General features: G+C 41.7%; 1 protein-coding gene across 1 annotated transcript in view; it reads left to right on the top strand.

The window, feature by feature from the left end:
* LOC115171937 (uncharacterized) overlaps positions 1–16067 on the top strand; it is a 208202-nt gene extending 192135 nt beyond the window's left edge. The window contains exons 9-14 of the mRNA XM_029729200.1: positions 8551–8679; positions 10021–10149; positions 11781–11909; positions 12386–12508; positions 13729–13964; positions 14131–16067. Coding sequence (XP_029585060.1) covers positions 8551–8679; positions 10021–10149; positions 11781–11909; positions 12386–12508; positions 13729–13964; positions 14131–16067 — 2683 coding nt within the window. The remainder of the gene's footprint in view (positions 1–8550; positions 8680–10020; positions 10150–11780; positions 11910–12385; positions 12509–13728; positions 13965–14130) is intronic.
* Positions 16068–16475: the final 408 nt, after the last annotated feature.

Below are 16475 nucleotides of genomic sequence, written 5' to 3'. Positions count from 1 at the left end.
CTGTTAGTAAGCTCTGGTTACTGTTGTTATATAAACGGGTAACGTGACTGTTGTTGAATGCATCTGACTGTTAGTGAGCTCTGGTTACTGTTGTTATATAAACGAGTAACGTGACTGTTGTTGAATGCATCTGACTGTTAGTTAGCTCTGGTTACTGTTGTTATATAAACGGGTAACGTGACTGTTGTTGAATGCATCTGACTGTTAGTAAGCTCTGGTTACTGTTGTTATATAAACGGGTAACGTGACTGTTGTTGAATGCATCTGACTGTTAGTGAGCTCTGGTTACTGTTGTTATATAAACGGGTAACGTGACTGTTGTTGAATGCATCTGACTGTTAGTTAGCTCTGGTTACTGTTGTTATATAAACGGGTAACGTGACTGTTGTTGAATGCATCTGACTGTTAGTGAGCTCTGGTTACTGTTGTTATATAAACGAGTAACGTGACTGTTGTTGAATGCATCTGACTGTTAGTTAGCTCTGGTTACTGTTGTTATATAAACGGGTAACGTGACTGTTGTTGAATGAATCTGACTGTTAGTGAGCTCTGGTTACTGTTGTTATATAAACGAGTAACGTGACTGTTGTTGAATGCATCTGACTGTTAGTAAGCTCTGGTTACTGTTGTTATATAAACGAGTAACGTGACTGTTGTTGAATGCATCTGACTGTTAGTAAGCTCTGGTTACTGTTGTTATATAAACGAGTAACGTGACTGTTGTTGAATGAATCTGACTGTTAGTTAGCTCTGGTTACTGTTGTTATATAAACGAGTAACGTGACTGTTGTTGAATGCATCTGACTGTTAGTAAGCTCTGGTTACTGTTGTTATATAAACGGGTAACGTGACTGTTGTTGAATGCATCTGACTGTTAGTGAGCTCTGGTTACTGTTGTTATATAAACGAGTAACGTGACTGTTGTTGAATGCATCTGACTGTTAGTTAGCTCTGGTTACTGTTGTTATATAAACGGGTAACGTGACTGTTGTTGAATGCATCTGACTGTTAGTAAGCTCTGGTTACTGTTGTTATATAAACGGGTAACGTGACTGTTGTTGAATGCATCTGACTGTTAGTGAGCTCTGGTTACTGTTGTTATATAAACGGGTAACGTGACTGTTGTTGAATGCATCTGACTGTTAGTTAGCTCTGGTTACTGTTGTTATATAAACGGGTAACGTGACTGTTGTTGAATGCATCTGACTGTTAGTGAGCTCTGGTTACTGTTGTTATATAAACGAGTAACGTGACTGTTGTTGAATGCATCTGACTGTTAGTTAGCTCTGGTTACTGTTGTTATATAAACAGGTAACGTGACTGTTGTTGAAACTGAAAATAAAAAATGATCTGTACAGAACCATTTTGAGATGACAGAGCAGCTCATAGTTTCATCTCTAAACTGCAACGCAGTTTCCAAGTAAAGGGAGTATTTCAGGTTAATAATGTAGAGTAAAGTAGAGGGAACATGTGGAATCCACTAAACTAGTGTTGGAGTTCTGCTGAGTCATTCCTACCATGCGGTGCCTTTTCTGTCCCCAGGACACGGATCAGTATACAGTTACAATACAGTTAAACACTCTGTGCTGCTAGTTACAACAGCGGTTTAAATGGTACAATGATTCTCTACACTGTACTTGTTGTGTCACATAAACTGAAATTAGGCAAACTATTAAAATGTTACAACCAGGAAATGGCAGAACGATTTCTGAACAGTCCGCCTTAAACTGTAACTATGTGGTCTTTACTTGAGTGTGTTTCAGCAGGGTGAGGTCAGAGAGATGTTTCCAAGTCAGTATTTTTCTGAACTCATAAAATCCTTTAGACAATCTGATGGGATGGATGTTCAACCCCATTAAAATCACCATAAGGTCTATAAAGAACCTTTAAGTTAATATAACTTATAAATCATGAGCCTCATCTTGAGGAGTCACCTGTGACAGTATTCATAAAGAGTAGGATAGCTGATCTAGGATCAGTTTAGCCTTTTAGATCACAATGAATCAGATTTCATGGAGAGGGGGGACCTGATCCTAGATCATAATGAATCAGATTACATGGAGAGGGGGACCTGATCCTAGATCATAATGAATCAGATTACATGGAGAGGAGGACCTGATCCTAGATCATAATGAATCAGATTACATGGAGAGGGGGGAGAGCGCCAATTGCGCACGAACCTATGGGACTCCCAATCACGGCCGGTTGTGATACAGCCTGGATTCAAACCAGGGTGTCTGTAGTGACGAATCAAGCACTGAGATGCAGATGGACCCAAGTGTTCCTGACTATCAGCCCAGATTATGGATACCCGTCCATACATTGGCTGTAAAAGTGGGTAGAAACAGACAAGCATATAACTGTAGCAATGTGGTCTTTACTTGAGTGTGTTTCAGCAGGGTGAGGTCAGAGACATGTTTCCAAGTCACTATTTTTCTGAACTCATAAAATCCTTTAGACAATCTGATGGGATGGATGTTCAACCCCATTAAAATCACCATAAGGTTTATATAGTACCCCCCCCCCCCCCCCCCACCCTTTCTAGATCTGACTGCTGATAGCTACTTTACTGAGGAAGAATGTACTTCCTAACCAGCTTCACCTGGAATGGGCCTAGTCCCTACAATGAAAAACAGCCCCAAAACCATTATTAAATAGGGAGACTTGAATGATCATATTTGATACTGTATGGTAATATAAAACACTTATTGTGGCAGGTAGCCTAGTGGTTAGAGTGGAGGGACGGCAGGTAGCCTAGTGGTTAGAGTGGAGGGGCGGCAGGTAGCCTAGTGGTTAGAGCGTTGGACTAGTAACTGTAAGGTTGCAAGTTCAAATCCCTGAGCTGACAAGGTACAAATCTGTCATTCTGCCCCTGGTGACTACCTCAAAAAGCTGGTTGAGAGAATGCCAAGAGTGTGCAAAGCTGTCATCAAGGTGGCTACTTTGAAGAAACTCAAATATAAAATATATTTTGATTTGTTTAACACTTTTTTGGTTACTACATGATTCCATATGTGTTATTTCATAGTTTTGATGTCTTCACTGTTATTCTACAATGTAGAAAATAGTAAAAAATAAAGAAAATCCCTGGAATGAGTAGGTGTGTCTAAACTTTTGTCTAGTACTGTACATATGGACATACTATAAAGTATGTGCATCAATAGACTCTTAAGGATTCAAGTGGAACTGAGATGAGGAAGTGAATCTGTAGGCCTATGTGATTATGTTACAATTAAGTTACACTTGTTAAATCCCTGTGGGACACTTTCCACACCTTGTAGTGTCCATTTCTTAATGAGTTGAGGCTGTTCAGGACAAAAAAGATGGGGGGGGGGGGGCACTCAATATTAGGAGGGGGTTCTTAATGTTACTTTATGTAATGGCACAGATTTGAATGATTTATGTTATGTATTTTATCTATTGAAATATAGTTTTGATATATTTTAAAATGTGGTTTCATGGTGATTAATAATTTTTTCCAGAATCTCCAACCACCTCAGAGATCAGTCTCTCCAGTACCCAGTCATCTGTCCATGAAGAGTGACTTCTCTATGGATCATCCTATACACTTTAGTGATGGATCAGGGACCTTTGACCCCAGGTAAGTTACTGGTCAGAATTGATGATATTACTATTGAAGAGGAGAATCTTCAAGATCTGAAACCAGATGTATTTAGTGTATCTGAGTATATACTAGAGGTCGACCGATTATGATTTTTCAACGCCGATACCGATTAATCGGAGGATTTTTTATTTGTAATAATGACAATTACAACAATACTGAATGAACACTTATTTTAACTTATTATAATACATCAACAAAATCAATTTAGCCTCAAATAAATAATGAAACATGTTCAATTTGGGTTAAATAATGCAAAAACAAAGTGTTGGAGAAGAAAGTAAAAGTGTAATATGTGCCATGTAAAAAAGCTAACGTTTAAGATCCTTGCTCAGAACATGAGAACATATGAAAGCTGGTGGTTCCTTTTAACATGAGTCTTCAATATTCCCAGGTAAGAAGTTTTAGGTTGTAGTTATTATAGGACTATTTCTCTCTATACGATTTGTATTTCATATACCTTGAAGTCATAAACAGCTCAATGCTTGAAGCACAGTGAAGAGCTGCTGGCAAACGCACAAAAGTGCTGTTTGAATAAATGCTTACGAGCCTGTTGCTCCCTACCATCGCTCAGTCAGACTGCTCTATCAAATATCAAATCATAGACTTATTATAACATAATAACACAGAGAAATACAAGCCTTAGGTCATTAATATGGTAGAATCCGGAAACTATCATTTCGAAAACAAAACGTTTATTCTTTCAGTGAAATACGGAACCGGTCCGTATTTTATCTAACGGGTGGCATCCCTAAGTCTAAATATTCCTGTTACATTGCACAACCTTCAATGGTATGTCATAATTATGTACAATTCTAGCAAATTAATTACGGTCTTTGTTAGGAATAAATGGACTTCACACAGTTTGCAACGAGCCAGGCGGCCCAAACTGCTGCATATACCCTGACTGCTTGCACGGAACGCAAGAGAAGTGACACAATTTCCATAATTATAAGAAATTCATGTTAGCAGGCAATATTAACTAAATATGCAGGTTTAAAAATATATACTTGTGTATTGATTTTAAAGAAAGGCATTGATGTTTATGGTTAAGTACACATTGGTGCAATGACAGTGCTAAATCATCACCCGTTTGGCAAAGTAGGCTGTGATTCGATGAGAAATTAACAGGCACCGCATCGATTATATTCAAAGCAGGACAAGCTAGATAAACTAGTAATATCATCAACCATGTGTAGTTAACTAGTGATTATGTTAAGATTGATTGTTTTTTATAAGATAAGTTTAATGCTAGCTAGCAACTTACCTTGGCTTCTTGCTGCCCTCGCGTAACAGGTAGTCAGCCTGCCACACAGGCTCCTCGTGGAGTGCAATGTAAGGCAGGTGGTTAGAGCGTTGGACTAGTAACCAGAAGGTTGCAAAAACGAATCCCCGAGCTGACAAGGTAAAAATCTGTCATTCTGCCCCTGAACAAGGCAGTTAACCCACTGTTGCTAGGCCGTCATTGGAAATAAGAATGTGTTCTTAACTGACTTGCCTAGTTAAACAAAGGTGTAAAAAGAAATCGGCCACAATCGGTGTCCAAAAATACCGATTTCCGATTGTTATGAAAACTTGAAATCGGCCCCAATTAAATCGGCCATTCCGATTAATCGGTCAACCTCAAGTATATACTGTAAAGCATCTGCTTATAATTTGTTGTTTATGTCACATATTTTAAGACACTGAGTGTACAAAACATTATGAACACCTGCTTTTTCCATGACCTAGATTGACAAGGTGAATCAAATCAAATTTTATCAGTCACATGTGCCGAATACAACACCTTACAGTGAAATGCTTTCCTACGAGCCCCTAACCAACAATACAGTTTAAAAAAGTATGAATAAGAATAAGAGATAAAATTAAAGAGCAGCAGTAAAAATAACAATTGCGAGGTTATATACAGGGGGGGTACCGGTACAGAGTCAATGTGCAGGGGGCACCGGTTAGTCGAGGTAATATGTACATGTAGGTAGAGTTATTAAAGTGACCATGCATAGATGATAACAGAGAGTAGCAGCGGCATATGGGGGGGGGGCAATGCAAATAGTCTGGGTGGCCATTTGATTAGATGTTCAGGAGTCTTATGGCTTTGGGGTAGAAGCTGTTTAGAAGCCTCTTGGGCCTAGACTTGGCACTCCGGTACCGCTTGCTGTGCGGTAGCAGAGAGAACAGTCTATGACTACGGTGGCTGGAGTCTTTGACAATTTTTAGGGCCTTCCTCTGACACCGCCTGGTATAGATGTCCTGGATAGCAGTTGCCATACCATGCAGTGATACCACCAGTCAGGATGCTCTTGATTGTGCTGCTGTAGAACCTTTTGAAGATCTGAGGACCCATGCCAAATCTTTTCAGTCTCCTGAGAGGGAATAGGTTTTGTCGTGCCCTTTTCACGACTGACTTGGTGTGCTTGGACCATGTTAGTTTGTTGGTGATGCGGATGCCAAGGAACTTGAAGCTCTCAACCTGCTCCACTACAGCCCTGTCGATGAGAATGGGGGTCCTGCTCGGTCCTCCTTTTCCTGTAGTCCACAATCATCTCCTTTGTCTTGATCACGTTGAGGGAGAGGTTGTTGTCCTGGGACCACACGGCCAGGTCTCTGACCTCCCTATAGGTTGTCTCATCGTTGTCGGTGATCAGGCCTACCACTGTTGTGTCATCAGCAAACTTAATGATGGTGTTGGAGTCGTGCCTGGCTGTGCAGCCATGAATGAAAAGGAGTACAGGAGGGGACTGATCACGCACCCCTGAGGGGCCCCTGTGTTGAGGATCAGTGTGGCGGATGTGTTGTTACCTACCCGTACCACCTGGGTGCGGCCTATCAGGAAGTCCAGGAACCAGTTGCAGAGGGTTTAGTCCCAGGGTCCTTAGTTTGTTGATTAGCTTAGAGGGCTCTATGGTGTTGATTGCTGAATTGTAGTCAATGAATAGCATTCTCACAAAGGTGTTCCTTTTGTCCAGCTGGGAAAGGGCAGTGTGGAGTGCAATAGAAATTGCATCATCTGTGGATTTGTTGGGGCGGTATGCAAATTGCAGTGGGTCTTGGGTTTCTGGGTTAATGGTGTTGATGTGACCCATGACCAGCCTTTCAAAGCACTTCATGGCAACAGACATGAGTGTTACGGGTCGGTAGTCATTTAGGCAGGCTACCTTAGTGTTCTTGGGCACAGGGACTATGGTGGTCTGCTTAAAATATGTTTGTATTATAGACAGGGAGAGGTTGAAGATGTCAGTGAAGACACTTTCCAGTTGGTCAGCGCATGCTCGCAGTACACATCCTGGTAATCCGTTTGGCCCTGCGGCCTTGTGAATGTTGACCTGTTTAAAGGTCTTACATCGACTGCTGAGAGCGTGATCACACAGTCGACTGGAAGAGCTGGTGTAGTTTGATTCGATCTCAGTCCTGTATTGATGCTTTGCCTGTATGATTGTTCGTCGGAGGGCATAGTGGGATTTATTATAGGCTTCCAGGTTAGACTCCCGCTCCTTGAAACATGAAAAGCTATGATCCCTTGTTGATGTCACTTGTTGAATCCACACCAATCACTGCCAGGCGCACAGATTTGTGTTAATCAAATCAAATCACATTTATTTATATAGCCCTTCTTACATCAGCTGATATTCTCAAAGTGCTGTACAGAAACCCAGCCTAAATCCCCAAACAGCAAGCAATGCAGGTGTAGAAGCACGGTGGCTAGGAAAAACTCCCTAGAAAGGCCAAAACCTAGGAAGAAACCTAGAGAGGAACCAGGCTATGAGGGGTGGCCAGTCCTCTTCTGGCTGTGCCGGGGTGGAGATTGACAGAACATGGCCAAGATGTTCAAATGTTCATAAATGACCAGCATGGTCAAATAATAATAATCATAGTAGTTGTCGAGGGTGCAACAAGTCAGCAACTCAAGAGTAAGTGTCAGTTGGCTTTTTCATAGCCGATCTTTGAGAGTATCTCTACCGCTCCTGCTGTCTCTAGAGAGTTGAAAACAGCAGGTCTGGGACAGGTAGCACGTCCGGTGAACAGGTCAGGGTTCCAGCAAGTCTGGGACAGCAGGTCTGGGACAGGTAGCACGTCCGGTGAACAGGTCAGGGTTCCATAGCCGCAGGCAGAACAGTTGGACACTGGAGCAGCAGCACGGCCAGGTGGACTGCGGACAGCAAGGAGTCATCATTCCAGGTAGTCCTGAGGCATGGTCCTAAGGCTCAGGTCCTCCGAGAGAGAAAAAATTAGAGAGAAAGAGAGAATTAGAGAGAGTGTATTTAAATTCACATAGGACACCGGATAAGACAAGAGAAATACTCCAGATGTAACAGACTGACCCTAGCCCCCCGACACATAAACTACTGCAGCATAAATACTGGAGGCTGAGACAGGAGGGGTCAGGAGACACTGTGGCCCCATCCGATGATACCCCCGGACAGGGCCAAACAGGCAGGATATAACCCCACCCACTGGAGGGATATAGCCCCCACACCATTGGAGGGATATCTCCAACCACCAACTAACCATCCTGAGACAAGGCCGAGTATAGCCCACAAAGATCTCCGCCAGCAACGCTGCTGGGTTTTTCATGCTTAACAGTTTCCCGTGTATCTCAAGAATGGTCCACCACCCAAAGGACATCCAGCCCACTTGACACAACTGTGGCAATCATAGGAGTCAACATGGGCCAGCATCTCTGTGGAACGCTTTCTACACCTTGAAGAGTCAATGCCTTGACAAGTTGAGGCTAATTTTAGGGCAAAAAGGTGGGTGGGGGGCACTTAGTATTAGGAGGGTGTTCTTAATGTTTTGTTCACTCAGTGTATGTCTTTTGCTTTATGTAATGGCATATATTTTAATGCTTTATGTAATGTATGTAATCTATTGATATATAATTTTGATACATTTTGAAATGCAGTTACATGGTGATTCATTTTGTTTTTCAGAATCTCCAAGCAAACTCAGTCTCTCCAGAGACCAGTCTCTCCAGTACCCAGTCATCTGTCCATGAAGAGTGACTTCTCTATGGATCGTCCAATACATTTTAGTAATGGATCAGGGACCTTTGACCCCAGGTAAGTTACTGGTCAGAATTGATGATATTTCTATTGAAGAGGAGAACCTTCAAGATCTGAAACCTGATGTATTTTGTGTATCTGAGTATATACTGTAAAGCATCTGCTTATCATTTGTTGTTTGTGTCATATATTTTTTATACAGTGAGTGTACAAAACATTATGAACACCTGCTTTTTCCAGGACATAGATTGACAAGGTGAATCCAGGTGAAAGCAGTGATCCCTTATTGATGCCACTTAAATCCACTTCAGTCAGTGTAGATGAAGGGGAGGAGACGGGTTTAATAGGGATGCACCGATATGACATTTTTGGCCGATACCCATATCCAATATTTTCCTTGTCAAACAACCCGATATCAATGTTCAATACTTTCCTTTCCTAACAACACGATACCGATATCAGATATTTTCCTTTTCGAACATCCCGATACCGATATCTGGTATTTTCCTTGCCAAACCACCGATATCTGATATTTTCCTTGCCAAACATCCAGGTATCCAATATTTTTCTTGCAAAACAACCCGATAGCGATTTCCAGTATTTTCCTTTCCTAACAACCCGATACGATATCCGATATTTTCCAGTATTTTCCTTGCCAAACAACCCGATATCCAGTATTTTCCTTGCCAAACAACCCGATATCCAGTATTTTCCTTGCCAAACAACCCGATATCCAGTATTTTCCTTGCCAAACAACCCGATATCCAGTATTTTCCTTGCCAAACACCCCAATACCGATATCCAGTGTTTTCCTTGCTAAACAACTCGATACCGATAACCGATATTTACAATTTTAGCTGCCTTCTAAGCATTCTAGTACAGTTAAATAGTTGAAACACACACACACTGACCAAAAAGTTATTTTGTTGGCATTTACGTATATCCCCATTACCATTAAAACATAATCAAAACCTATTTATTTTACTTACTTGCTGACGGGCGCACCGATTTGTATCAAGAACTGCAACGCTGCTGGGTTTTTCATGCTTAACAGTTTCCCGTGTATCTCAAGAATGGTCCACCACCCAAAGGACATCCAGCACACTTGACACAACTGTGAGAATCATAGGAGTCAACATGGGCCAGCATCTCTGTGGAACGTTTTCTACACCTTGAAGAGTCAATGCCTTGACAAGTTGAGGCTGTTTTGAGGGTAAAAAGGGGGGGGGACACTCAATATTAGGAGGGTGTTCTTAATGTTTTGTACACTCAGTGTATGTCTTTTGCTTTATGTAATGGCATATATTTTAATGCTTTATGTAATGTATGTAATCTATTGATATATAATTTTGATATATTTTGAAATGCAGTTACATGGTGATTCATTTTGTTTTTCAGAATCTCCAAGCAAACTCAGTCTCTCCAGAGATCAGTCTCTCCAGTACCCAGTCATCTGTCCATGAAGAGTGACTTCTCTATGGATCGTCCTATATGTTTTAGTAATGGATCAGGGACCTTTGACCCCAGGTAAGTTACTGGTCAGAATTGATGATATTTCTATTGAAGAGGAGAACCTTCAAGATCTGAAACCTGATGTATTTTGTGTATCTGAGTATATACTGTAAAGCATCTGCTTATCATTTGTTGTTTATGTCATATATTTTTTATACAGTGAGTGTACAAAACATTATGAACACCTGCTTTTTCCACAACATAGATTGACAAGGTGAATCCAGGTGAAAGCAGTGATCCCTTATTGATGCCACTTAAATCCACTTCAGTCAGTGTAGATGAAGGGGAGGAGACGGGTTTAATAGGGATGCACCGATATGACATTTTTGGCCGATACCCATATCCGATATTTTCCTTGTCAAACAACCCGATACCCATATCCGATATTTTCTTTGTCAAACAACCCGATATCAATATTCAATACTTTCCTAACAACCCGATACGATATCCGATATTTTCCTTGTCAAACAACACGATACTGATATCAGATATTTTCCTTTTCGAACATCCCGATACCAATATCTGGTATTTTCCTTGCCAAACCACCAGATATCTGATATTTTCCTTGTCAAACAACACAGTATCAGTTATTTTCCTTTTCAAACACCCCGATACCGATATCTGGTATTTTCCTTGCCAATCAACCCGATATCCAGTATTTTTCTTGCCAAACAACCCGGTACCAATATCCAATATTTTTCTTGCCAAACAACCCGATATCTGATATTTTCCTTGCCAAACAACCCGATATCTGATATTTTCCTTGCCAAACAACCCGATATCTGATATTTTCCTTGCCAAACAACCCGGTACCAATATCCAATATTTTTCTTGCCAAACAACCCGATATCTGATATTTTCCTTGCCAAACAACCCGATATCTGATATTTTCCTTGCCAAACAACCCGATATCTGATATTTTCCTTGCCAAACAACCCGATATCTGATATTTTCCTTGCCAAACAACCCGGTACCAATATCCAATATTTTTCTTGCCAAACAACCCGATATCCAGTATTTTCCTTGCCAAACAACCCAATGCCGATATTCAGTATTTTCCTTGCTAAACAACTCGATACTGATAACCGATTTTAAAATTTTAGCTGCCTTCTAAGCATTCTAGTACAGTTAAATAGTTGAAACACACACACACTGACCAAAAAGTTACTTTGTTGGCATTTACGTATGTCCCCATTACCATTAAAACATAATCAAAACCTATTTATTTTACTTACTTGCTGCCGGGCGCACCGATTTGTATCAAGAACTGCAACGCTGCTGGGTTTTTCATGCTTAACAGTTTCCCGTGTATCTCAAGAATGGTCCACCACCCAAAGGACATCCAGCACACTTGACACAACTGTGAGAATCATAGGAGTCAACATGGGCCAGCATCTCTGTGGAACGCTTTCTACACCTTGAAGAGTCAATGCCTTGACAAGTTGAGGCTGTTTTGAGGGTTAAAAGGGGGGGGGGGACACTCAATATTAGGAGGGTGTGCTTAATGTTTTGTACACTCAGTGTATGTCTTTTGCTTTGTGTAATGGCATATATTTTAATGCTTTATGTAATGTATGTAATCTATTGATATATAATTTTGATACATTTTGAAATGCAGTTACATGGTGATTCATTTTGTTTTTCAGAATCTCCAAGCAAACTCAGTCTCTCCAGAGATCAGTCTCTCCAGTACCCAGTCATCTGTCCATGAAGAGTGACTTCTCTATGGATCGTCCTATACATTTTAGTAGTGGATCAGGGACCTTTGACCCCAGGTAAGTTACTGGTCAAAATTGATGATATTTCTATTGAAGAGGAGAATCTTCAAGATCTGAAACCTGATGTATTTTGTGTGTCTGAGTATATACTGTAAAGCATCTGCTTATCATTTGTTGTGTATATCATATATTTTAAGACACTGTAGTACACAAACCATTATGAACACCTGCTTTTTCCATGACATAGATTGACAAGGTGAATCCAGGTGAAAGCAATGATCCCTTATTGATGTCACTTGTTAAATCCACTTCAATCTGTGTAGATGAAGGGGAGGTTACAGGTTAAATAATTAGCGTCAAGCCTTGAGACAATTGAGACATGGATTGTGTATGTGTGCCATTCAGAGGGTGAATGAGCAAATCAAAATATCTAAGTCCCTTTGAACGGGGTATTGTGGTAGGTCTCAGGCACACTGGTTTGTGAAGAATCTAAAATTCTAGTAATGGCGTTGTGGACATATTATTCATTCCAGAGGCTACTACCACACTCAGACAGCACAGTATACTGTTCCCAAATGTCTGTCTATGAACAGTGACTTCTCCATGGATCGTCCTGTTAATTCCAGTGGTGGTGGATTAATTACCTTTGACCGAAGGTACGTCACCAGATTTTTGTTGTTGTAATTTGAGAATGTTCAAGATGTCATAGCTATGTTGTTGTAATTTGTTGTAACTGAGTTTATTAGAGTAATTACTGCACCCTCCTATATCTCTGGTGGATGGTCTACTCTGTTAGTGGATCAGTATATCTCTCTCTCTCTCTCTCTCCTTTATCTCTGTATTGGATGGTCTACTCTGTTAGTGGATCAGTATCTCTCTCTCCTTTATCTCTGTAGTGGATGGTCTACTCTGTTAGAGGATCAGTATCTCTCTCTCCTTTATCTCTGTATTGGATGGTCTACTCTGTTAGTGGATCAGTATCTCTCTCTCTCTCCTTTATCTCTGTAGTGGATGGTCTACTCTGTTAGAGGATCAGTATCTCTCTCTCTCCTTTATCTCTGTAGTGGATGGTCTACTCTGTTAGAGGATCAGTATCTCTCTCTCCTTTATCTCTGTAGTGGATGGTCTACTCTGTTAGAGGATCAGTATCTCTCTCTCTCCTTTATCTCTGTAGTGGATGGTCTACTCTGTTAGAGGATCAGTATCTCTCTCTCCTTTATCTCTGTAGTGGATGGTCTACTCTGTTAGAGGATCAGTATCTCTCTCTCCTTTATCTCTGTAGTGGATGGTCTACTCTGTTAGAGGATCAGTATCTCTCTCTCCTTTATCTCTGTAGTGGATGGTCTACTCTGTTAGAGGATCAGTATCTCTCTCTCCTTTATCTCTGTAGTGGATGGTCTACTCTGTTAGAGGATCAGTATCTCTCTCTCCTTTATCTCTGTAGTGGATGGTCTACTCTGTTAGAGGATCAGTATCTCTCTCTCCTTTATCTCTGTAGTGGATGGTCTACTCTGTTAGAGGATCAGTATCTCTCTCTCCTTTATCTCTGTAGTGGATGGTCTACTCTGTTAGAGGATCAGTATCTCTCTCTCCTTTATCTCTGTAGTGGATGGTCTACTCTGTTAGAGGATCAGTATCTCTCTCTCCTTTATCTCTGTAGTGGATGGTCTACTCTGTTAAAGGAGAGAGAGATACTGATCCTCTAACAGAGTAGACCATCCACTACAGAGATAAAGGAGAGAGAGATACTGATCCTCTATCTCTGTAGTGGATGGTCTACTCTGTTAGAGGATCAGTATCTCTCTCTCCTTTATCTCTGTAGTGGATGGTCTACTCTGTTAGAGGATCAGTATCTCTCTCTCCTTTATCTCTGTAGTGGATGGTCTACTCTGCCAGAGGATCAGCCCAGGTGTGCAGTGTGCCAGCAGGTTCTGAGGGGTCCAGTCTCTATCACCTGTGGACACAGGTTCTGCAGACAGTGCATCACCAGATACTGGGAGAAACCTGCTCCTTCAGGAGACTATGACTGTCCTCAGTGTAGAAAGAGATCCAGAACACGTCCTGTACTACAGAACCTGAGGGAACCCAATGATGCAAGAGGCTCTGAAAACAGTAAGAACACTTGCAGACCTGTGCTAAGTCAATACCTCAATATGATTTAAATGTAGTTAACTACAATAATATGAGATAATATAAGTTACTGTAGTTGTGGAAGATCCACTTTTCATCCTGTCAATGAATGTGTCTGATACACATCCTTTTTACTCCTCCCTTGTAGTGGAGGACAGCCTGCAGAGAGCTATAGTAAGCCATAAAGCCAGCCTGCAGAGAGCCATAGTAAACCATAAAGACAGCCTGCAGAGAGCCATAGTAAACCATAAAGACAGCCTGCAGAGAGCCATAGTAAACCATAAAGACAGCCTGCAGAGAGCCATAGTAAACCATAAAGCCAGTCTGAAAAGGAGGTATGAATGTGTGATAGAAGGCATGGAAACAGCAGGGAACCAAACTCCCCTCAACAGGATTTACACAGAGCTCTACATCACAGAAGGAGAGAGTGAAGGGGTTAACAATGAACATGAGGTGTGGCAGCTAGAGACAGCATCCAGGACACCAACCTCACATGACACAGCAATCCACTGCAATGACATCTTTAAACCCTTACCTGGCCAAGAGAGAAGCATCAGAACTGTGCTGACGAAGGGCATCGCTGGCATCGGGAAAACTGTCTCTGTGCAGAAGTTCATCCTAGACTGGGCTGAAGGGAAGGCTAACCAAGATGTGGAGATCATATTTGTGCTTCCTTTCCGGGAGCTGAACTTGATCAAAGATCTCCAGTACAGTCTTCTCAGACTTTTAAATGACTTCCACACAGAACTAGACATAGGCAATGCACAGAAACTCACTGCCTGTAAAGCTATGTTCATCTTTGATGGTTTGGATGAAAGCAGACTTCCATTGGATTTCCAGCACCATGAAAAGGTGTCTGATGTCACCCAGACATCATCTGTTGATGTTCTGCTGACAAACCTCATCAAGGGGAATCTGCTTCCCTCTGCTCTCCTATGGATAACCTCCCGACAAGCAGCAACCAATCAGATCCCCCCTGAGTGTGTTGACCAGGTGACAGAAGTACGAGGGTTCAATGACCCACAGAAGGAGGAGTACTTCAGGAAGAGATTCAGTGATGAGGACCTGGCCAGCAGAATCATCTCACACATAAAGACATCAAGGAGCCTCCACATCATGTGCCACATGCCAGTCTTCTGTTGGATTTCTGCAATAGTCTTTGAACACATGTTGAGTACAGACAAGAGGAGAGAGATGCCCACGACTCTAACTGAGATGTCCATACACTTCCTGCTCATTCAGACCAGCCTGAAGAACCAGAAGTATCATGGAAGAGATGAGATGGATCAAGAGGAGCTCATGGAGTCAGATAAGGAAATTCTTCTGAAGCTGGGGAAGCTGGCGTTTGAAAATCTGGAGAAGGGTAATCTCATGTTCTATGAAGAAGACCTGAAAGAGGCTGGCCTTGATGTCAAAGAAGCCTCGGTGTACTCAGGAGTGTGCACACAAATCTTTAAAGAAGAGTCTGTGTTATTTCAGAGAGTGGTGTACTGCTTTGTTCATCTGAGCATTCAGGAGTTTCTCTCAGCTGTCTACATGTACCATTGTTACACAACCAGGAACATGGATGCACTGAAGCCCTTCCTCAAGAGAAAGTCTAGAGCTGCGTGTGAAAAGCTAACCTTGTATGAGCTGCTGAAGAGTACCGTGGATAAAGCCTTGGAGAGTAAGAATGGACACCTGGACCTTTTTGTCCGCTTCCTTCATGGCATGTCACTGGTGTCCAATCAGAAACTCCTACGAGGTCTGGTGACACAGACAGAAAGCAGTCCGGAGAGCGTCAAGAAAACAATCCGATCCCTTAAGGTGACAAAGAGGAAGAACATCTCCCCTGAGAGGTGCATCAATCTCTTCCACTGTCTGATAGAGATGAAAGACCATTCAGTACAGGAGGAAATCCAAGAGTACTTGAGGTCAGAGAACAGATCCAAAAACCTCTCCCATGCTCAGTGTTCAGCACTGGCCTACATGCTGCAGATATCAGAGGAGGTTCTGGATGTGTTTAACCTGAAGGAATACAAGACATCAGAGGAGGGTCGTAGGAGACTGCTCCCAGCGGTGAGAGGTTGCAGGAAAGCGCTGTAAGTATTATTGTAAATATCGCACACCAAAATAGATTGTAGTTATAGCAGTATTTTCATTGGCTGACTGGCTCTGTAAGTACTCATGTGACTATCTCTCAGACCAAACTTTACTGAATGTAGGAACAACAGTATTTTCATTGGCTGAATAAACTTTCTATCAGCTGAAAACTCTAAAACAAACTATAATTCAAACTGATCAGGAAAAGTTGTAGCATTGAACCATGAATGCACGAGATACACATTATTCATGCAGCGTAACTGTGAAAGCAGGGAAAGCTGAGCGTAACATTTTAATACAACCTGTCTGTCATTGTATTTATTCTGTGTTGGCAGACTCACTGGCTGTAAACTCACAGACACATTCTGTGAAGTGTTGGCCTCAGTTCTCAGTTCAAACCCCTCACACCTG

The sequence above is a fragment of the Salmo trutta genome, chromosome 32 (genome assembly GCF_901001165.1).
Source record: "Salmo trutta chromosome 32, fSalTru1.1, whole genome shotgun sequence".
Taxonomy (NCBI): domain Eukaryota; kingdom Metazoa; phylum Chordata; class Actinopteri; order Salmoniformes; family Salmonidae; genus Salmo; species Salmo trutta.
This window is presented reverse-complemented; position numbering and strand designations above follow the sequence as displayed.